The 23,972-nt window shown below is 43.8% G+C and overlaps 1 protein-coding gene across 3 annotated transcripts in view; it reads right to left on the reverse strand.

The window, feature by feature from the left end:
* Positions 1 to 220: 220 nt before the first annotated feature.
* Positions 221 to 23,972, reverse strand: part of LOC138959256 (protein Tob1-like) — a 24,078-nt gene continuing 326 nt past the window's right edge. The window contains exons 1-2 of one of the 3 annotated variants that reach the window (XM_070330656.1): positions 23,385 to 23,937; positions 221 to 5,583 (exon numbers count right to left, since the gene is read on the reverse strand). In XM_070330656.1, coding sequence (XP_070186757.1) covers positions 4,151 to 5,410 — 1,260 coding nt within the window. In that variant the 5' untranslated portion in view covers positions 5,411 to 5,583; positions 23,385 to 23,937 and the 3' untranslated portion in view covers positions 221 to 4,150. Of the gene's footprint in view, positions 5,584 to 17,414; positions 17,586 to 23,384; positions 23,938 to 23,972 lie in introns of those variants that run through there. The other 2 variants (XM_070330658.1, XM_070330657.1) reach the window with 2 other exon arrangements.

A 23,972-nucleotide genomic window follows, 5' to 3' on the forward strand; every position in this document is an offset into this window, starting at 1 on the left:
CGCGTGTGTGCGTGTGTGTGCGAGTGTGTGTGTGTATGTGCGTGTGTGAGTGTGTGTTTATGTGTGCGTGCGTGCGTGCGTGTGTATGTCTCCCTGTCTGTCCCTCTATCTGTCTGCCTCTGTATATGAGTATCTCACTCACTCACACACACACACACACACACACACACACACACACACACACACATTGATCTCAACAAAGCAGATACCAAAACAGTAGTATTGTTTAAAATAAAAACATTTTATTACAAACTTAGAAATATTCACCATTGTATACAAATATTTAGTGACTTGACCCTTTCACCACTCTGCATCGTCAAAATCATCGTCAGATGTCTTATTGCACAGGCTCTACAAATGTCACCACCATCAACAGCAATAGAAACTTTCGTGCTTTTTTGTTTCACGATCACATGATACGGTGAAACTAAAAACAAGACGTCACAATCAGAAGATTGCAATGACGTTACATGAAACATTGACGTTACATGAAACGCTAAAAGCGATTTGAAACCACTTTGGAACGTCCATATTGCAGTGTTAGTGTGGTACAAACTTGTAATTGTTTTAATGCAAGGAGGAAAAAAGGTACAAATCTCAAAACTGTTTTAACATTGAAGACAAACAAATGAAAAAAGACCAATTTTCACTCTAAAAATGAAAATCCTTTCAACTTGGAAACAAGTTGCCTTGTACTACAGGTATGAAAATTAACACGGTACAAAAAGTAAGCATCTGTTGAATTAATTAATCTGAACGTACAAAAGATAAATATGTAGCCACCTTTATACCCGAGTTGTACCTCTGTAGAAAGAATACGAATATATATATATATATTATATCTCATATATACTCTTCATTCTCAATATACACATAATATTTCACTGTGAGGATATAGTTTATATCACCAGCAAAAATGTCAAATCAACACCATGATTAATATGTTTTTACAAGGAAACCAGTTGCAGTGCGGCACAAAAAGGATACACTTCTTCATACTTCAAGTTTAGACTAACACCCTGCCATCAACATCGAACGCAGAAGAAGAAGAAAAAGAAGACTAACACCCTTTCTGCATCGAAGGGTGCACTTCATACCATTTTAAGTGTAGAACTGCACCCTTCCTGCACCGCACAGCAACGAAAGCAATGAGGCAATGTATCAACAAGTATCACAACTTGAACAACAGTGTTAAAACTCTTTCCGAACACACACACTCACCATCCTTACTCCCGTATACATGGGGAAAAATACACACATCAGGGTTGTTCGTATCTCCAAGGAGAAAACCCTCTTTCACCCGTCGCCTTTCTCATAGTGTCATCAGACAACCAAAAAATACTTTTCCGCACAGACAATAATTTATTTTTACACAGATGTCTGTGTCGTCATGGATGGGGTGCAAATCCTTTAAAAAGGTAGCAGTATTTGCCATAAAAGATTAATATGAAGGGAAAAAATGCAAAATCAAATAAATAACAGTTGGAATAGTTCGACAAACAAACAGGCTGTTACACCTTGGCTACTGCAACATCCAAGTCCATAAGACCTTTGCTAAGTGCTCTTGGATGCTCTTGTACACTCATGATTATGTTGTGCCGTACAAGTCAGAACTCTCAAAAGTCTGTGTACGGACTTCTCGTGCGCATACACAAAAAGACTAGGTAGTCCATTTATTACCAAGGACCATATGGCAATACTGTTGATATCTTTTGTCAAAAGCAAGAGTCCGTTCGAAAGCTTGAGCAGAATACACAACAGCAACAGGTTTTTTTTCGTCATGTCTATTGATACAAAATACGTTTGAGAGGCAAACACTTGAAAGCGCCAACAACTTCAAGTAAGCTCATTGGCAAAGAGAATCCAAATCCACTTTTTCCATCGAAAAAAGTGAAATTTTCAAACAGCCGGAAGGTTATGTGATTTGAAGCTAGTACATTTTGAAACTTTTTGAGCTGGCTTTGAAAGTCAAAGCCACATTGGACACCGAAAGTAAAGAATGACAATGAACTATTCGTTCTCTCCAAAGGTGATGATTATATTTCAGAAAATCGTTCTCATTATTGCAAATTTGAAATGCACAGAAGGAAACTCATTTACGATCCATTGCCAACTTAAACATTACATGATGTAAGACTTTTTATATGTAAATATGATTGAAATTTCATAATCTGTAAGTGTTGTTTTTATTCAAAACGTAGTAGTTTTCGAGAAATTTGAGGTCAAGTGGGGGTGCACAGCCCGGAAATTCCGAGAATTTCCACGTTGAAAACGACCGATTTCTTCTTTGCATTTATACCCCTGAGCCATCGTGTTACAGTGATTACTCCCTCAGTCAAGGCGAATAAGCATTACTCCCGGATTACTTCCCCTGTTTGGAACTTCCTGTGTTGATTTTGTTCGGATATTTTGAAAGTTTTCTTGTAGTTTTTGAAGCATTTGTGGCATAATGCCGTCGGATATCCAATTTGACGGCTAAAAAGTTAGCGAAAAATGGCGATGGCGGGTCAGTTTGGGGCTGATATCTCAAGAACTATTGGAGATACTCACATAACATTTTGTGGAGTGTTTTAAAATGCTTGTATCTGGATTTTGTCATAGCATTTTCTGGATATCTGTCCTAGAAATTGATTAAGAATTTTTTTCAACTTTTTTGTATTACCTAATTTTAGGCACATGTTTACACGGCCATCACACATCAACCGTTACAGATATAAGAAATCCCCTAGCACATAATCCAGATATTTGACTGCTTACATAATTTACAAAACATGAAGACAATCTGTGCATAAACCTATGAGTTATGAGTTCAAAAATAAATGATTTTTTTTTACGTCGGCCACAGCTCATCATACAAAAACTTTTGTTTCACCAAAAAATATGTTTGTTAGGCCAAAATCAACACTCTTTATGAAAAATATGTGGTATAATGAGTAATCATGCAAAATTTCAATTGAAAAATCCTAACAGTTTACAAACAGTAAAAATCACAATTTGGGTACCCACGTACAGGTGGTACTGCCACCTTAATACGCCCTTTTAATTCTATTTCTTCTTTGGGGACGGTATTGCCCAAAAATGGCTGAAGATATTGTTCTGTTCCAGCTGCATGATCAGATCAAGCTTTCATAAATGACTTGCTTATTGCACAAGCAAAGGTAAGAGCACATCAGCAGGCGCTGAGTAGTCAAAGTGACAGCATAAAATGACTAGAGCAACTCAATCCAAACCAACACGCATGGCTCAACACCAGAGAGTAACCAGACAAACAATTATGATACAAAAAGGGACAGTTCGATCGCTACGTTATATACTAACTACCAATGATAGAGAAAAATAGAAAAATAAGAAGCTGGAAAGTTCATAATATTGTGTTACTTGTTTTCTCTCTTCTTTGTCCTTTCTTCAGCATTTCCAGCACAATGCCTGCAAAACGTACACCGTGCTGCTAGCATGGCAGAAAGAAAGGATGCTGAGATTCCGTGAACGTCGGGCAAGTAAGAAAGTCAGTCAGTGTGATTTACACATCACAAAGTTCATGTACACAGCACAGAATACGATACGCGGAAGCGTAACAAATCACGCGGATCGCTTGTGCTGGATTGGACAAATGGAACTCGCATATATTGCAAAGAGTCTGTGTCAGTGTTCAAAGTGCTCCCTTATGAAGAGGGCTCCAGCCACGAAATACAAAGGGGGGATTTACAATCCAAAAGCTGCTCCTCGACTCGCATTATGGAGTCCTCACCCGCAAATTCTTTAGGCATTCTGGATATGGGCAGAATCACGCAACGAGGCTTCAAACACCAGTCTTTGTGCAATCAGGAAATTGACACAAAGCCATAGCTTAGTCTTTTCTTTTATCTTCTCGAAACATAATGTCCTTCTGGCAATCAGGAGAATGACGGACAACCCTTGGCCAAAAAGGGAAAAAAAGGAAAAAAAAGACAGTCTGCGGCGAATTGCAAAGTCTCAAGTGTGTCAACAGAACGATCCACCATCATCAATCAGATCGACCCCGCGCCAAGCTTCTCGCCAGTGAGAGGATCGAGGATCGACGCAGCGCGAAAAAGGAGAAAAACAGCGATGAAGAGTGATGGCAAGGCTCATCATCTTGCAGTGCTCAGCAGCAGCAGCAGCAGCAGCGGGCTCAGTTGGCAACTAACAAGTGCTGCAGATGGCCGGGGTAGCCGTGCATGTTGTTGAGCTGCTGCAGGCTGTCGAGGAATGTTTTGTGGCCGTCAGGGGACAGGGACCCCGCGGGGGAGAGCATGCCGTGGGCGTGGGGACCGGGCAGCATCTCGGGGAAGGCGGCCATGCCGGGGTTGGGGGAGAGGTGCGGGGAGGGTGTGTGGCGCGCGAAGTCACCCACAGGGAAAGGCAGATTGTTGTTGGGCGAGACAGGCGAGGGCGGGAATGAGAGCTGCTGCTGCTGGTGGTGATGCTGTTGTTGTTGCTGCTGCTGCTGCAGGGTCTGACTGAAGGTCTGGTGACCTTGCGGGGACAGCTGGGAGCCTTGGGGATAGAAGCGGTGCTGCTGGTCGATGAGGAACTCCAGGCGGGGGTCCCGGGGGGAGAGGGAGCGGGGGCGCTGCGGGGAGGGGGCGCTGGGGAACCCGGTCCTCTGCTGTTGCCTGAAGTAGTTGCCAAGCTCTGTGGGCGAGAGGCGAGTCGGGCGCTTGGCCTGCGACTTCAGCTTGGTCGAGCCGAACTTGGTGGCGGCGAAAGTGGCGGCGGTGAACTTGGGAGTGGCAGACTTGCCAACCAAGAGAGGGGCGGCGGGCTGAGCCACAGGGGCTGGGGTGCAAGAAGCAACGGCTGCAGCAGCAGGACCTTGGATGGGGTTGGAGGTGAAGAGGGAGGGCGAGATGGAGGAGGGGGACACGCAGGTGCTCCAGGTGCCGGGAGGGACGGGGGAGGAGGGGGAGAGGGACAGAGAGAGGTTGGTGAGGGAGGAGGAGAGAGAGTCGATAGGCTGGAACGAGAGGGCCTCGGGGTTGAAGGTGTGGTTGGCGGCCTGCACCTCGCGGTCCATGGTGTCGCACGACTCGTCCTCGTGACGGTCCGAGTACAGGATCTTGATGGGGCTCTTCTCGCTGATGCGGTACGACACCTCGGAGGGGTCGATCCACAGGGTCATCTCCTCGGGGATGTAGTCTTTCATCTCGGACAGGTCAAGGCCGGCCTGCTTGGCGGCCTTCATGATGACAGGGTCCACGTTCTCGCCGTTGCAGCGCACGCAGCGGTATCCAGACCCCTTGAACGGCTTGTCGGGGTACCAGTGACCCTCGAACTTCTTCTTCAGACCCTTCTCAAGCTCATCACCGAAGAGGTCGACACGACGGCGGGGCAGCTTGTTGTACAGGTAGGAGATGAGAAAGTTAATCGCAACGCTAACTTCAACATGCATCGTGATTTGTTTGTTCTTGTGAGTTTTGGGTGAGCAGAGCAGGTCTCCGAGTTTAAAACCGAGCTTGACCAAAAGGGCTGAGGGTTGTTGAAGGTGCTTGAGATCCTTCGCCAGCTTCCTTCAGGGTCAGAGGTGGATTGGCAGATTTCTTGTCAAAAGTTCAACACGGCAACCTGCACACACACAAAGTAAAACTTTCATGAGTACAAAGTAGAGTAAAAGGTATTCGTATACACGTACATGTGGGAACGTTTCGCACCAAAACATCTTTACAGTATGTGTTAACCGGGAAAGTGCAGAAAGGGAAAAAAACTGCAAAAGAAAAGGTGTGTCAAATTTAAAAAACGAAACAATACAAGAACTGAAACAAAGTCTAAGATCTCTTTGAAGGAAATACGTCGGCGTAAAAAAGCCCAAAATAAACGAAGAAAGAAGGGTTTAAGTGAGTTTCAGATAACACAGAAATCGGGTTAAGTTCAGTCAGAAAAGAAACCAAAGTGCACTGCAGATGTCTCCGGGCATGAAGCCAAACCACGAGCTTACCTCTCAGCAACAGAGACAGAAAGAGAGAGAGAGAGAGAGAGAGGGGGGGGGGGGTAAACAAAACAAAGACAACAGTTTTGAAAGCTATGGGAAATTGTTGCAGACACAACTTTCAAGAAAAATGGCAAGGCCAAGAGAAGAAACATTGTATAATCTAAGACACAGGTGCAAAGTACTTTTCTTGTTTTTCTATTTTCTTTCTCTTCTGTCTGTATTTCATTCCCCCTCTTCCATCAACGTGCGTCTGCACACTGAAGATGACAATCGATTCCCGAACAAACCAGGTGCACTCTCTCTCTCTCTCTCTCTCTCTCTCTCTCTCTCTCTCTCTCTCTCTCTCTCTCTCTCTCTATCTCTCTTTTCTCTCTCGCTCTCTCTCTCTCTCTCTCTATTTCTCTATTTCTCTCTCTCTCTCTCCCCCCCTCTTACTCTCTCTCTCCCTCTTTTTCTCTCTCGCTCTCTCTCTCTCTCTCCCCCCCCCCCTCTCTCTCTCCCCCTCTTACTCTCTCTCTCCCTCCTTTTTTCTCTGTGCATCCCAAAGGCCTCTCCATCTCGTCCCCCGCCCCCTGTCCCCAACATCCTCTCTTCGTGTGTGTTCACGTGCACTAAACGACAGTCGATTTTGCCCAGCTGTCGTCTTCTCTTTCACGTCATAGATGCGTGATTTTCTTCGGCATTCGCCGACAAATCTACATACTTGGCAACATCGTGCCAACAAGTCCTATCAAACATATTTCAGCCAAAGTAGGATGGTCGAAAGAGTTGTGCGGGGTGCGGGGTGGGGGGGGGGGGCGAGGGGGAGGGGGATCGGACTGTGTGAAGGTGACCTGGGTGAAACTGGGTCAGTCAATGTAAGGAAGGATGCGAGCCCTTCAGCACCTGTGACCAGTGCAATAACCGAGTTTACTCTCCTCCAAGTATTTGCATATGCGCATGCATAGGTAACATAAGCTGGTGCGAGGTAAGTGCGTTTAACCTGGTTTAATGACGCCTTAATACAGAAAGACGTACAGAAGGATGGAAGCTGGGACCCCAGAGGAGAATAAGTTAAATACATTGAACCGACAGCAAACATGCGTGTCTGTCAGCCTTTGTTCCAAACGCATAAGGTCTTCGCGCATATCAGCTTGACAACATAATTATGGTTGGATATCCAAAGAAGGGCTAATATTTGTAGATTCTTACGAGTACTTACACACATATATATATATGAGAGTATTTACAATTTAAATGTTCGGTAAATACAGGTCATGTTTACAGTGTACTATGCATGTACTTTAAATGAGAGTTAATTTAATCAAAATATGACCGGCACGGTTGGGCTAGTTGTAAGGCGTCCGCCCCGTGATCGGGAGGTCGTGGGTTCGAACCCCGGCCGGGTCATACCTAAGACTTTAAAATTGGCAATCTAGTGGCTGCTCCGCCTGGCGTCTGGCATTATGGGGTTAGTGCTAGGACTGGTTGGTCCGGTGTCAGAATAATGTGACTGGGTGAGACATGAAGCCTGTGCTGCGACTTCTGTCTTGTGTGTGGCGCACGTTAAAATGTCAAAACAGCACCGCCCTGATATGGCCCTTCGTGATCGGCTGGGCGTTAAATCTCAACAAAAAACAAAAAACAAAAATATGCCAGTGCATGTATGGTAAAATAAAGTACCTTCGCAACATGGAACAATGTACGCAACATATGGTAGAGCTGCAAAACCTGTGATATCTACTGGGGCAATATTATAAGCTTATCTTCAATATTCACAGCTCTTGGCTAGAATTAGCAGTAAAATTGTTCGCGTCTATATACATAAGATTGTAAGCAACTTACCCTAATGATATTCAAAAACGTGTCACATTTATTGGTTAATCAAAATATCCGCGGTCTATGAATTTACACTGCAACCTCATTTAATAGTCGAGATGTGCAACTTCAATATTCATTCGTTCGTGTAGTAGATAAAATAGTGCAACAAACCTGTAATAACATTCAATCGTTCATAAAACGCCGGACGTGGGATATTTATCAGTCAATGAAAACGTTGTAAAATGAAACAGTGTCACCAGACTACTTAAGCAACCTTCCGTTGATTATATGGAAAACGGATAGAATGCGTCAGTAAATACAAACGCGGTGTGTGCAAAACAGTGTCAAAAACCTAATATAAGATGTAATAAGTGTTGTTTTCATTTGTTGAAGAGAATATTGACGGTGCATATTAACAGTGTCATAAACCTAACATTGTAACTTTATTTGTGCACAAGATTATACTATTTGTTAATGGACATATTTGCCGTATAAATATACAACAAAGTCAGCAGCTTAAAGATGCAAATTTACACATTGAAATATGCAACCGTATCCTAGTAAAAGATGATAATTATAACAGTTGTTGGAGAAAATTAATGCCCGCCATGTGAATAAAACTTATTAGGAACATAATATGATCATATGCACGGCGTATATATATAGCATTCTGAATCGTGAAGTTAGTATTTTAGGTTTGCTGAAGCTTTCTTTCTTTCTTTATTTGGTGTTTAACGTCGCTTTCAACCACGAAGGTTATATCGCGACGGGGAAAGGGGGAAGATGGGATAGAGCCACTTGTCAATTGTTTCTTGTTCACAAAAGCACTAATCAAAAATTTGCTCCAGGGGCTTGCAACGTAGTACAATATATCACCTTACTGGGAGAATGCAAGTTTCCAGTACAAAGGACTTAACATTTCTTACATACTGCTTGACTAAAATCTTTACAAAAATTGACTATATTCTATACAAGAAACACTTAACAAGGGTAAAAGGAGAAACAGAATCCGTTAGTCGCCTCTTACGACATGCTGGGGAGCATCGGGTAAATTCTTTCTCGTCCCAACCAATATGGGACTCCCCCTAACCCGCGGGGGGTTTGCTGAAGCTTTTCATCCCCCTAGCACCAGATGTCACATTTGTTCATGAAAATAGTCGCGGTGGGGAACTTTGTCCATCTCATTATACCTGAATTTCTTTGAATATCTATCCATATGTTGTCCATCTGAACTCTGATACTATATGCAGCATGTGTATATAGCATTCTAAGCAGTGACTTTAGTATTTGCGGTTTGCTGACAAGGCAAGAAGATGCTGATCCCCCATCACACTGTTGCTGACAAGTGAAGTTATTACTTTATCAGTGTATGCCTGCCTGCCTGCCTGCCTGCCTGCCAGCCTGCCTGGCTACCTGCCCGACGGCGGTTTCACTGTTTTTATGACCATCGTGGGATGTTCGATTTCGGCTGTTGGCTTGGCAAAACGAAATGTGCTGTGTTGGTGGGGTTCTAAGATAGACTCGCCGTACATGCTTCGATCTGAATTGCCTGAGGTATTGAAGCAGTGATAAATAGACACACACAGACACACCAACAGTCAGACCGACAGACACATATTCCCCAACAGTCGGTATACAGGTATACGACGCAAGACTTTATCAGTATGGTTCAGCTGTAGCCTATATACGAAGATCCCACAGGAATTCGAAGAAATAAGAGAGATCAGCAAAGTATTTCTCTGCTCGAGGGAGTTGACAGCAAAGAAAAAGTGTAAATGACATTGTTCGTAGTGTGCCAAAGACGACTGGAAACTCCCTCTTCAGTCTTGAACTTAAGAGATGATATTGCGATTTTGGTAAGACATAATGGTTCAAATCGGGAATACCTGTTGAAACAAATGTGCCCCCCCGCCTTATTTACCCCCATACACCTACACCCACACACAAGACAATATCACTGCAGCGTCAGCAAGTGCGGAGTTTTCAGCTCAATGTCAGGATAGATCTAAACAGTACGTTCTCCCCTACGAAGACATTGATCAATAATGTAAATATATCTGCCAGATATCAACGATCAATAACGTAAATATATCTGCCAGAGCGCATGATTGCGGTTAGCGTGACGTCAAATCGATGTTTACGGTTGGTGCATAATTTGCATCTATGTACGTATATACATGCCTGCAATGGAAACATCCGTGATAATCACGTTGGCTTCATCTGATATTCAAGCTGAGAGAAAGTAGAGTATTGAGACTGAAAAACAGAGGTCCCTCTTTGAAAAAAGTCATGAAAAGACGGCAGGGTGAGACTTGCACAGAAAGTCACGACAGAGAGGCAGACGATCAGACAGAGAGAAACGCATGCCAGCAAACATCAAACGTAGGACTGAAAAAAATGTGACGACGAACGGAAGTTGGTACTCTTGACAAAAAAGCGTTGGAAGAAAACCGATCGTTGGACTTTGTAAGGTCCAAGTTGCCAGAGCACTTTCTCAAAATGGCTCATAAGACAGTAAACTTTTAAGTAATAAAGCTACGCTATCTATAAGCAGGCTGCGGAAAGCTGGCGAGGCCAAATAAGCCTCTTCTTAAGGTCAGTTTCTTGTGTAGTAACATCTGTCTAAGCTCTCACAATCGATAGCCTGGCCAGCATCCAAAATAGCCCAACAAACACTTCAACCCCCTTCTCAAAGTCGTGATGGTAAACTGATCTTAAATTATTCGGGCAGGCAAGCGAAGTACGTAATAACATTTTAAAACGCCCACGTATGTGCGAGGGTTGCACAATATGTTGTCTGCAACAGCTGTTCTGCAGCCTGGAGGGGGGGGGGGGGGGGGGTCGTTTCCATTGTCAGACGTAAGCAATGATTTGAAATGAACACCACTTTCTGCATGTTTTTCTGCTCTTTGTGACCGGGGTTGGGGCGCAGGGGGGGGGGGGGGGATAGAGGGAGACTGAGGGGACAGACAGTTAGAACGAAAGACGATGAGGCAAAAAAGATGATGGTACAATCTATACTACGTATCTGGCTACGGAAGAGAGAGAGAGAGAGAGAGAGAGAGAGAGAGAGAGAGAGAGAGAGAGAGAGAGAGAGAGAGAGAGAGAGAGAGAGAGAGAGAGAGAGAGAGAGAGAGAGAGAAAGAGAGAAAGAGAGAGAAAGAGAGAGAGATAGAAAGAGAAAGAGCGAGAGAGAAGGCGAAGGCGAAGCGAAAAAGACACACAGAGAGATAAAGAGAGACAGAGACACACAGAGAGAGACAGACAGACAGACAGACAGACAGACAGGCAGACAGACAGACATACAGACATACAGAGATAGACAGAGAAAAAGAAAGAGAGACACAGACAGACATACAGACAGACAGACAGACAGACAGAGAGAGAGAGAGAGAGAGAGAGAGAGAGAGAGAGAGAGAGAGAGAGAGAGAACGAGAGAGAAGAAGAATGACAGAACGATGGAGGCAAAGATACATTTGGATCAAACAATTAGATTAATTAATTTAGTACAACCGTTGACGTGTGTACTGTAGGTAAGAACTGACATAAGCTGGAAGAGTTAGGGAAATTACTGCGAAAAATCGCTGCGTGCACGCCAGGTTTTATCGCGGAATGGAATCCATTATCCGTGTCAGACATGCGAATTATACGGCTATAACATCAATACAAATACCTGTTATATAATCATAGAAAATAATATCAACTCAAAAGGCGAGGCATTGACATGGAACAAAAACCCATTGCAAATTCTAATAATTCCATCACGCACGCAAGGTATTGTAAGGTTAGATGGGAGAGTCAAAACACAACTATCAATACTGATTAACAAGTAACCCTTCAAAGCACATTGCCATCTATAGTTCTCACGTGTATGTCGATCACATCAATATTTTTTAAAGATCAACACCTCATGGCACCCAGTGTCCAATAACGTGGAAATATATACGTATACTCCAATTGAATATCGCTGTTAACTATCAACTCTCTAAACATGCAGCCTTCTTATAACGAGGATAGTTATAATTAAAGTAAGCGCAAAGTCATACGACTGTTAAAATTGAGTTTTGAACATGAAACATTCTGACAATATAAGAAATATACTTCAAAGAAAGTGTACAATAATATGGCTGGGAAAAAAACCTTTTGAAACATGCACTCGTCTATCAATAGGGATATACTTGCAATTATGACACGAAACACAAGACGATGAAGACAACGCTGACGCCCAGAACAAGCTCAGCGACAAAGATCTCCGGTCACCAAGTCTTTCCACGAACACCTTCCAGCTTCTGATCCTCAGACGTTCCAACCAGAGACAGCCGGGTCACGAAAGAGATGGAGTCACAGGAATCACAACCACGTGCGCAGCCACAAGATCGATCCTCAAGCCTTGAAGAATGATAACCTTCTAAATGCCAGTGGGCAAGAAAGTGGGACGAACTCTAAAACGGCTGACGCGGCGGCTATTCCTTATACCAGGCTTTCTGAATGTCACCAGCTCTCCAGAGGGCTGCGAAGCACTGACGCTGCGATTTCTACCAGGATTTCTGTATTGTCACAAGCCAGAGAAAGATGGACAACGTCGACACAGCTGCAAGGCACTAACGCGGCAATATATTTAAACCTGACCTTTTGGTGGTCACATGTAAGAAAAAGAGACGACTTTTAAGTCAGCACCTAAGGCACTAAAGCGGCTGTTCCTGCTACCTCTTCTGTACTGTTACCGGCAAGAAAGGTAACGGACAACCTCGACACGACTGCAAGGCACTGATATGGCAATTCCTACTACCCCTTCTGTATTTTCACCGGCAACAAGAAAACTTCAACAACCTCAAAAAAGGCACCCACGCGGCCGTAGCAACTAAGGCCAGCGAGCTATGCCAAAATCGACTGAACGCAAGGATCAGTGGCTAGGGGATGAAGTATGCCCAGAAGGCTCGGAGCCAATGCAGTAATGGGCTTGTGAGGAGATGCACCGCATAGCCGGCCGGCCGGCATCTGATATGGGGTCTAGGGTCTCAGCCGCCGAGCCGATGGTCAGACATTCAAACAACTCTCACACATTCAAACAACTCTTCCAATCGGGCCCCGCTCCAATATTTGGCTGTTGTTTTAAACCTGGCCTGTCCATGGGTTTGTCAACGCGGTGTGGAAGGCAGGTTCGGCCTGCAGCGAAACCAAGGTGTTGTCGTCGTTGTTTGGTTTCTGCTCTCCCTCTCTCTTTTCACGTCCTCGGAGGGGCAAATTAAATTAGATCATGGGTGCGAGGGTTGCTGATTCGGACAGAGATGGAGAAGGGAGAGTGGGAGGTGGGGGTAAAGGTCGTGAAGAACTTCTTGGAAGGGGAAAAGCAGGGGGAGTAAGCTGAGGAAGTAGAGATTATATGTACACTGAAGAAAATGGGAGAGTTCAGCTCTGAGGGTTTAATTAGTAAACGTTTTACAGTAGGCCCTACCTCTGTGCCCAAAAATACTCAGTGACTGCGCTGAGATCAAATACTCCTTCAAGGTTCAAACACACGCTTAATGTAGACCGCAATGTAACCTCAAGCGTTCTGATCGAGTTGTCCCACCGTATGACTAGCGTTATGCAGTGAAAGTAGGTCAGTAAAACTTCAAACTATCGTGCCCCTACAGTTTGTGACAGTACAGTTTGTGAATACATATACTTGAATAGCCATACATCCGTCAGAAGAAAACATAGGGAATTCCAGATGCAATAGCATACCATCGAAATCCATAATTCATTTGTAACAGATGAGCGGACCAACAATTGAGGCGGTGAGAAGGGAGGAGTGTGATGGTACAGCAGCTGCATTTCAGCTACGAATCCTGTTTACAGTTTACTCCATCATGATATCCGGTTTTCCTGGTAAACGTCTCTAAGAGTCAGCTATCCGATTTCCTCGGTAAGAGACATATAACTAAATTGCAAGTTTACTCAGCAAACCTCTTGCAATGTTTCTAAAGCTGAGGAGAGAGAAACAGACAAATCATACACTACACTACACTACTCTGAGACTGACACATCTAATCCAAGATAGCAGACAAACACATGCCAAGAAGAAAAGTTGTACACAGACCTAAGGGGAGAAACAAATCAGGCACTTCTGTAAAGCTGACATCAATGCAAAGAACTATACGCAATGAAGAAGAACATCCAGAACGGTCAATGACCTCACCGGGGAGGCAAAGCGATGATATCAAATCGATTCCAATTATTACCCCTGGAATGACTACACTTTCTTCACTACCCCCGACCGTAACAGATGGGGCCACAGTATGTGTTGGCAAGTTGACACGGGCACACCAGATGGTTTGCTGATGCAGCATTTCACTGCTTATAGGTTGTATGTTCAATTATAGATCTGCCAAGCTGCTTCCAGGCCTGCTTGTTCAAGGCTTCAAAGTTCAAACTTATCTTTAGTTCAGTCGTACCAAGCGCAGGCTTTTTGACGTCAGTCATTTCATACAATGCTTCAAAGCAAGGACTTAATCCTGCACTGTACCCTTTATTACCAAGACTGTGCCTTCAGTGTCATTGTCAATGTGTACCGCATACATACATTTTGCCTTATGCTGGTGCCATGTTTCAAATGTTCAAATCTTAACTGCCAGTTCAGTTGCACTACATACAAGTGGTTCCTTTTAGACTCATTTGATGAGATGTTCGAAGAACAGTATGTTATCTTGAATATAGATCTGTTCAGTTGTATTATAATACCTTTTTGGGTCCGATGCTTCCGCATACATGTACGTCCTATCACCATACCCCCACTCAAATTTCTTACTTAAACAAAGTTGACTGGCCAGGCATTTACAGGCTCTCAGTCTTCAACAGACAGGTATACAAAATACACGCACACAGAAACAAAATGACTGACCCACGATTTCAAGACGAGAGTCGAGTCGGAACTGATCCGCAGTCCAGAAGAAAAAAGGAAGCTGAGTGGCCAAAGCTTTCCACCACAAGACCATCACACGAAACAGGACACTGAGCTTCTTAGGCTTTCAGCACAACCATACCTCCTTTCACAGACTTCTAGAACTAACAGGAAGCTCAACGTCCACACAAGGGTTTGGCTACAAAGAAAACGGCTGGCTGGTTCCTGCCTTTTCCCTCAAAGTCAAATTGTGTCTGTGGACATGCACTGGAGGGGGCACGAGTTCGTTCACATACTACGAGACTCAATACTACTACGTCTACTACTACAGAGAGGCTCATATGTAGGTGGGGGGTGTTAGAGGGGGGGGGGGGAGGCTGAAAGGGTACGTTCACACTCAACGAGTCTCAAATGCCACTACTATTGCAAAGAGTCTTGAGAGGTCGCCAGGGTGTGTGGACATTGGGCCCTGGTCAACTAATACAGGGCTGGTCAGTGAGGCTGGGCAGTTAGAGCTTGTGCACATTAAGAGGCTGTGCAATTAGCTGGTCCACGCGAGGGTCAGTGCCCTCGATGACCGGCGTCTGTTGTGGACTGTACTCTGGCCAGCTGGGTTTGTCACACTAGCAGCTAGACGAAGTAGGATTGTTTGTTTGGAGGGGGGGGGGGGGGGGGGGGCAAGGGAGTTTGGTAGGTTGGTGGGATAGTGGTTGGAGGAGAGAGAGAGAGAGAGAGAGATAGTGTGTGTGTGTGTGTGTGTGTGTGTGTGTGTGTGTGTGTGTGTGTGTGTGTGTGTGTGTGTGTGTGTGTGTGTGCGAGTCTGTGTGTATGTGCGTGTGTGCGGTCGTGCGTGTTACAGTGTCGCAGGACTTGAAAAGAGAGGTGATCGGGGGGGGGGGGGGGGGGGGACGGAAGAGAATTAGGTTTGTGTAATTACACCCAAATTGGGAACGACATGCCGAGAGTAAAAATGGGAAAGTTGTCACGGGAGGGGATGGATGTGGGTACGCTAGAAAGAGAGAGAGAGAGAGAGAGAGAGAGAGAGAGAGAGAGAGAGAGAGAGAGAGAGAGAGAGAGAGAGAGAGAGAGAGAGAGAGATGAGGTTATTTATATAATTGTGTAATTGCACTCAAGACCTGGGTAGGACACGATACTGAACGTGTTTACGGAAGTGACTTTGAGAAAGAAATAGAGAGGGCCGTGTGTGTGTGGGGGGGGGGGGGGGAGAAGTGACGCCAGAAATTGGCAACAGTGATCGGGAAGGCAGTGGGAAAAGAGCGGAGACAGAACAGACAAAACAGAGGTATTAACAACCCTGTTGCGACAAACAGAAAACAAATTATCATCCATGCCGCGGCGCCGCGAGAAAGAGTTTTATTGTGTGTGTTAATTTGCACCATATGGCCACTTTAGAGAACTTCAGTTATACTTAGCGAAACGACATTTTCAATTGGTTAGAAGGGAAGCACCAGTCCATCAATCGATCGGTTAATCAGGCTGTCAATCAAACAGTCATTCAGCCAATTATCAAACAATTGAACGATCACTCTCACTCACCTTCTCACTCATTCACGCAATCCATCAGCCAGCCAGTTAGTCTGTGAGTCACTCACTCACCCACTCACACACTCAATGCATACAATCACGGAATCTTCCCACATTTCGCACGCAACTTCAAAACAAAACAAAAGTTAGCTGGCCTATGACTAAAGACCGTTTTCGGAACAAGTAGGAACTATTCTTAGTTACTGTCTGAAATGTCTTTTCTTATCAGGTTTGTACTGGTTAACCGCCGTGACCGAGTTACTGAAAACACGAAAGTAAAACAGCACGACTTTGAACCAACACGAAAGGGCAAAAATGCGAAAGTTAAACAACACGAAAGCAAAACAGCACGACATTAAAACATGATCACCCACAACTGTTGTTTTATCATCCACATACAGAGGAGACACCTCATTCTGAAGGAGAAAAACAAACCGAGTCCGACTGATGTTGGTTCTAAATTTGCCCCACAAAAAGAAAGACATAAAAATAATAACAAACAAGACATTCCTCCGAGGTAGGAAAAACACCCCCGTCCTTACCATTCTCACTGCCACCAACTGAGAAGGTTATTTCCCTTTGACCATTAATATGTCCCTCTATAAGTCCTTGTAGAATCTTAATCCACCAATAACTCCCTAACCGTGTGTTTGACTGGTCCCAATTTTTGTAAGGACCGTCTCAGGAATGTATAGAACCTGTTCACCAAGTTTGGTGACGATCGGTCCGTTCATTCTTGAGATCTATATGCGAACACAAACACACAAACAAACAAACAAACAAACACATCGACCGAATCCTATACACACCCCTATACCGGGGGTGTAAAGAAAGAATGAAAGAACACAGTATAGTGGAAACCAACCATACCATGACACACACTGGAGCCCGGTAACACCTGCATAATTATCTTGTTAAGCAAATCAGCCATTAATGAGTTGATTTCGCATCCGCTCAGACACAAACCAACAACTGCAATAATATTATGCGTAAGTGAAGCAATACGTGCTTTGTGCACAGATTAGCCTTTACGTCTGAAACAAAAACAAGCAAACAGCAACAACACCAGAGCAGCTGTGTACCGTGTGCTTACATGGTATATTACACCCATTCTGGAAACCAAAGTACAACATACAGTGTATCCAGTTTGTTAAACATTAATGGATGCACACAACACACAGTACAAATAAAGTTCAATACACGTCCCTCTTGAAAACAACCGTCTAATTACAAACCTACCTTCCATATTGAATCCATACACACCGGCAATAAACTAAAGAACAAATACACGCCTGTGATAAACTAGCTGGTATAATCCCCATACGCAATAAACAGAAGAACACACACAAGAAAAAACCGCGTATGCATGATAAACGACACAATAAATAGGCAAACATATTGGAATCCTGACGTCATCTGGTGCGTGGGATGATGCTATTCGATTGCGTCACGTTCTGAGCTCGTGCCACAAGCGTTCATCATTTGAACCTGCGCCACAGTCGCGCTAATGCCTCTCAGATCAGTTAGCGGTCACACAGTAAGTAACCCGACTGCTCTTCTTCGCCATATGTTGTCCCACTACATCCCACGTGGGTTGGCGAGAAAATAATGAGCTCTATCATTAACCCACGTACAGTTTTAAAGCGGCAGTCACTCAGTTTTTTGTAGCCCTGTCACAAAAGCAATCTATTATCAAACGGTTGTGACATATTCATGTAGAAAGTGTCACACTAAGAACAAACCTGTCTGCTTACTTGAACCTTGTTAAGCAAGCAAGGGATTTACCCGAATTCAACTACCACCAAATTCTCACATGTTTATGAAAGTTTGACACACGTATCTGAAAGCAGCACATATGCTAAACACACAAAAGCGTAACCTCTGAACCGCGCGTCAGTTATAGGCAATGCCAGCCTAAGTGTCACACTCGCTTTTGTTCCCACTTGTTTTGCAATACTTACTTTGAAAAAGAGCGACTGTGCATAAATAGTTGAACATACTGTGACACAGCATCCACCTATATAGCTACTTGCAGTGCACAGCTGTACTGTCACACACGTACAGCTGTCTGCTGTCCTTAAATGACAGCCTAACGCACTGAAAATAATTACTTTCTACGTTTTACGCATTGATGGTAGAATTGGGAAATGCTGTTCAGACCAGATATAATTTCCTTCCACGTGTATACACACTGTACTATACTTATTGCTGATTGGAAAATGAAGTCTACTTGTTGGTATACTCAGAGCACTGCCCCTTTCCCCCTCTCTCAATTACTGTTATTGTAACTTGGCTTGTGTGGGTGTTCTCTTTCCCTCTGTTACTGATGCACATTCTGTGACTTCATATATCTCCGCCATGTCGAGTTTTTTGTCTACAAGTCTGTATCTTCACATTATCTTTTTGTCTAGTTTTCTATCTACAAGCCTGTATCTTCACACAGTATCTGTTTGTCGAGTTGTCTATCTACGAGTCTGCATCGTCTTAGGCCTAAAAAAAAATAGGTGTGGTTACGGTAACCCGACCTACCCTATTTTTAGGGGCCGACCCTATAACTTTTTATTACATTTGTCAAAAAAACAAAAAAACGGTGCAGAAAACGCAATGAAAGCGACAGCGCTTGAGTCGCACACTTATTTCCCTGTCGAGTAGGTTTAATTTGTACACATTAGAAAAAAAAGTTTAAAAAAAGTGATTGCCTACCTTCCTACCCTATTTTTTTGGGCTATGTTACCTTAACCACACCTACCTAATTTTTTGGGGGGGCCTTATATCGTTGTCTAGTTTTCCATCTGCACATGCCTCTCTATCTTCGTATGTATATCGTTACGCCTACTTTTTTTTTATCTAGACATCTCTATCACCATATAACTATCGTTCTGTCAAGTGGTTTTTTTATATACAGCCCTGCTAATGCACTGTAATATCACTTGCATTTTTGTTTAGTCTGTGTCAATAGTGCAGTCTTACTTGCCGGCAGGTTATCGACTTACTTTTATTCTGCGTTGCTCCATTTGTGTCTATACGACAGTGGCATTAGACATAAAAAGATATCGCATTCTTTGTTTATACGGCGAAGCCATTTGATGTGAAAAGAAATTTTTGTATCACATTGCTAGTATTCTCTCCGGCATGTTCCTGATTCGTTGTCAAGTCGACTGATACTATTATCAAAGCAAATACCACAGCTGCTGATATTTTGTTTTCATCAGCATTGTTTATATACTTCTGCTTGCTAGCTTTGCACGCAACATGAAGAGGATTGGCATTTACTACTATATAAAAGAGAGCGCATGATACAGGACCGTGCAAGGTAAGGTTGATAATTGTCACATGTTACAATACCTGGCACAAATCCGATGGGACACACGAAGGTATATAAGTAAGACTGATCCGGATTTAGTCTTGTACATGTGCATATGCACGTGCATAAAGTGACACGAAAGCACGCCTTTTGTGAACGCACCAACTGATTGGCCGCCGTGAATCCAAGAGAAACACGCAGTTGTATAAGTTTAGCTAATCACGCTTTGTCGGTCTTGTGCATGTGCATGTGCACGTGAACACAATGTTATCATTTAGAGCACTCTATTATTGGACACCTATATTGGCTGGCCTTGAAATATGCGTTAGGTTTTTCTTGGGGATCTTCATGGTTCAGGATGAGGGACACACACACACACATACACACACACACGAACAAGCAAAACAACAAATAAGCTTACACAGCTACAAAAGAAAAAGAACAAGAAGAACAAGCACAAGAACAAGAAGAACAAGAACAGGAAGAACAAGAACAAGAAGAACAAGAACAAGAGATGCCCAGAGGAGAATAACGACGTCTAATTGGACCCTGTGTCCGCCTCCAAGACTTGTAACGGATCTTTAAGATATTTTCTGCCCACTTGGCAGAACACTTCTCTGTCACTCTCTTTTTTTCTTTAAATTCGCAGCCACACGAACACTATCTTAATCTTTTGCGCATCAAACCCCTGGACCTGAAATGCCAATAGACGCCATCTTTGCAGATGGCTTCGACGCCGAGCTTCAAATTCTCTTTTGTTCGGTTTTTAACGTCTTGTAGAATTTCCCATTCTTTTTTTGTTTGTGATCCCTAGAAGGTAAGCTTGGGACATAATTGCATCCATTTCAGCATTGATTTGCGTTGATCTTTAAATGTCACGCAAGAGCTGCGAGATCCGCCGAGACATTCTCTCGTCTCCTGACGGAGAGGATAGAAGGCGATTTTTAGGGCACGCGTGGGCGGAGGTATAAGTCTTAACAGACAATATGCCAACCTCAATCGTCTCTATGGAAACCAGGCAGCTCAATAAACCCCAGTTTCCCCACCAACCCCCCGCAGACGACAAAACGAAAATGCTGAAATCTATCAAATCCATTGAAAACTATGCATATAAATGTAAATCGAATACCATCATTTTAAATTATCGTTGCTGTGTAAACATTGCTTGTTTCATCAGTATCTGCAATCGTACAGTTAGACAATCTCACCCGGTGTTAGGAAGATCCTGAGGCCATTTTAACCAAAACATTAAGCCTAACATATGCTTGAAACCGTTAATCATTCATCGGCTGCACAAAATGTCCTGAAACGTATAACATGCCTGAAAGCTGCTTGGCTGCGATCGAACACAGCAAAACCACTCCAGCTTGCATCATCTCAGTGTTTGCATTTGCTATACAAAGTTTAGCAGAATATAGCCTGTGGCTTGTCTCAGTCACAAGGAAGTGATGAATGTTTTACAGAAAACGATCACTCCTTGAGCTAGTGCTGGCCTTGACAGCTAAACAGAAAGCCAAACCTCGCTCCCCGCTCCCATTCTCCCCAGCCGAAGTAAAAAGGCCGACTTTTCTGACAATGTTTGGCACAAATCGATCACTACAAGAATGCGCCGGGTAGGAGTGATACTCGTCCGACAACAAAACAGAAGAAGACACAACACATAGCACCCCCTCCGCACTCCTGCCCCTCCCCCACGCACACACACTCTCTATCTCTCTCTCTCTCTCTCTCTCTCTCTCTCTCTCTCTCTCTCTCTCTCTCTCTCTCTCTCTCTCTCTCTTACTGATAATGCTTTACACTGATGAAAAGCGATCAATATCTGCGATCAGTACAGAAAAAAGAAATCCTAGCCCCCAACTCCGTCCCCCCAACATCCCCCCCCCCCCACCCCACCCCCGGCTCCTTCCCGTTAGAACAGTGTGCAAAGATAACAGCTTATAGATATAGCAAGTCACACATACATTAACAAGCAATAGCCGTACTCCCGTACCGACAAACCTATCAGGATTAGCCGTACTCCCGTACCGACAAACCTATCAGGATGATGTCGGCACACACACACACACATCACACGGTCGAGGGAATAAAGAAAATCAAAATAGCATCGCCTCGAGGGATGAACCCTTACCTTAACCGCAAGTCAGTAGACCTAGTCACCTAAAGGCTAAACCATCCCTGCCGAAATAAACCTTGGCCTGCCTGACGTTAACTGCTACTACCACCGCTGAGAGATGATCATGCATCGACCAAAACTGACACTGACGAGGACCTGTGTGTCAGTCAGTCACTGACCAAGACACTGTCACAGTCATGCAGAATGACAGTTCAAAATTAGCGTTGCGAAACCATCCTAGAGAAATAGCGTTTTAGAGACAATTAGCGGCTAAAATGAGAGAATGACCGGTTCGTCTGTCACACCTCACCCCCCCCCTCTCCACCCCACCCCCTTCCACTAACAATTACTGTCTCATGATGACACTAGCAGTTTAAAATTAGCATCCAGAGACGGATCAGCAAAGCCAACGCAAGAAACCAAGTAAATGGCATGCTGCTTAGGAACGATCAGCGACAAAACTGAGAAGACTGTTGATTTGCCTTGTGCCGCTGTCTCATGCTGCATAACAGTCAAAATTAACTTTGAGACACCAGTCTTACCATCATAGAGAAATATCGTTGTGAGACAATTCGCGGCTGATGAGAGGATGATATGTTAGTCTGTCACATGACACACACTCACACGCATACACGCGCGCACGCACGCGCGCACGCACACACGCACAAGCACACACACACACACACACACACCAACAATCATGTCCTTTTGTCTCTCCCAAAGACTCTGACATTTCTCACACTGACAGATCACAATGAGCGTGACATTTTCTTGTGACGTGGGGGAATGCGAAAGAGAAAGTCGATTATTGATTAATCGGGTCTCGTTGTCAGTCAGTTGTGAAATCAGCAGTGAAAATTCGCTGGAACTTATCGCCACAGGGAGAAGAAACAGGAATAGAAACAAGAGCTTTCTGTTTCGATTGTTAGGCACAGCTTAGAAGGAGAGAGAGAGAGAGAGAGAGAGAGAGAGAGAGAGAGAGAGAGAGAGAGAGAGAGAGAGAGAGACTGAGAGAGAGAGAGAAACAGACAGACAGGCAGGCAGACAGAGACAGACAGAGACAGACCGGGATACAGACATAGAGACAGAGACAGGGAGAAACAGAGACAGGGAGAAACAGAGACAGGGAGAGACACTGATACGCGGGGAAACAAATAGAGAGAGACACAGAGACACGGAAAGACAGAGAGACAGAGACAAAGAAACATAGAGACGGCCGGAGACAAACAGACGAACAGAGAAAGGGACAGACAGACAGACAGACAGGTACGTACAAAAGAAAATAACACGCTAATTCAAAACCCTGCAATAGATGAAATAATCTACCAACAAACAAAACAAAATCAAACAATTCAAAGAAACCTATTCATTAAAAAAAAATTAAAAAAATAAAAAGAAAGAAAGAAGCGTCAACGAAATCAAAACGATATGGTTAAAGATCCCAAGGCGAAAAATAATACCCCCATAATTACTGTCACAATCAATTACTCATAGCTCCGCGAAACCAAATGATATATGTCCTTAAACAAGAAAGAGAGAGAAAAACAACAACAACAATAGATGGAACAATCTAACTTCTACAATATCGTACGAATCAACAAATGAACAAACAAGCAAATAAACAGTTTACAACTCATTTAAAGAGACATATGGCAGCTTCCATCTCCACCGAAAAGAACAATATGGGCAATAACAACAAAAAGAAGAGGACACATATTTAACACACACAAATGCACGAACTTAAAAAAAGACAAGAACAAAACATGAAAGTAAGCTCCAGAACATATCCTACCTTTTAGAAAACACACTGAGCAGCGAAGAATTTCAGGTGCTTTTGGCAACGCGCTCCCAGTACGAAAACGTCTTGGCTCAATTTCAATAACATAAGCACAGAAACTTCAAGATGTTTTTCTTTTTTTTCTTTTTTTTCTCTCTCAGTTTTAATGCTTTAAAAACACAACAACAGTGCTTTTGGGGAACTGTCAGTACTGAGTTAGAAGTTGCTTAAACTGTCCACGACCCTATCCTCCGGTGCTACAGCTGTTTTCCTCCGAACCGACAGGCAACGAATGTTTTAATGAGAATGAATGCACACCGAGTCGGCAAAAGAAGTGCTAAACAACCGACATACAAATATAGCACCCTCTGACGTCAGCTCCTGCGTCACGTTATTGACTCCGTCTTTTCTTGGCTCGCTTTCCTTGCTTCTCTCGCGTGCTACTTCAGCTGAATGATGCCTTACTTCCCCTTGTCGCTTTGCGGTTAGCATCTTTTCAGTCTTGGCTAAAGTAAGATATATTTGACGTGACAAAAACGCACAGAAAAGGGACAGAAACTCGACCGAAAACAAAACACACCCGGTTGATGATAAAACTTTCAA

This window comes from Littorina saxatilis, linkage group LG2 (assembly GCF_037325665.1).
Source record: "Littorina saxatilis isolate snail1 linkage group LG2, US_GU_Lsax_2.0, whole genome shotgun sequence".
In the NCBI taxonomy this organism is placed as follows: Eukaryota; Metazoa; Mollusca; class Gastropoda; order Littorinimorpha; family Littorinidae; genus Littorina; species Littorina saxatilis.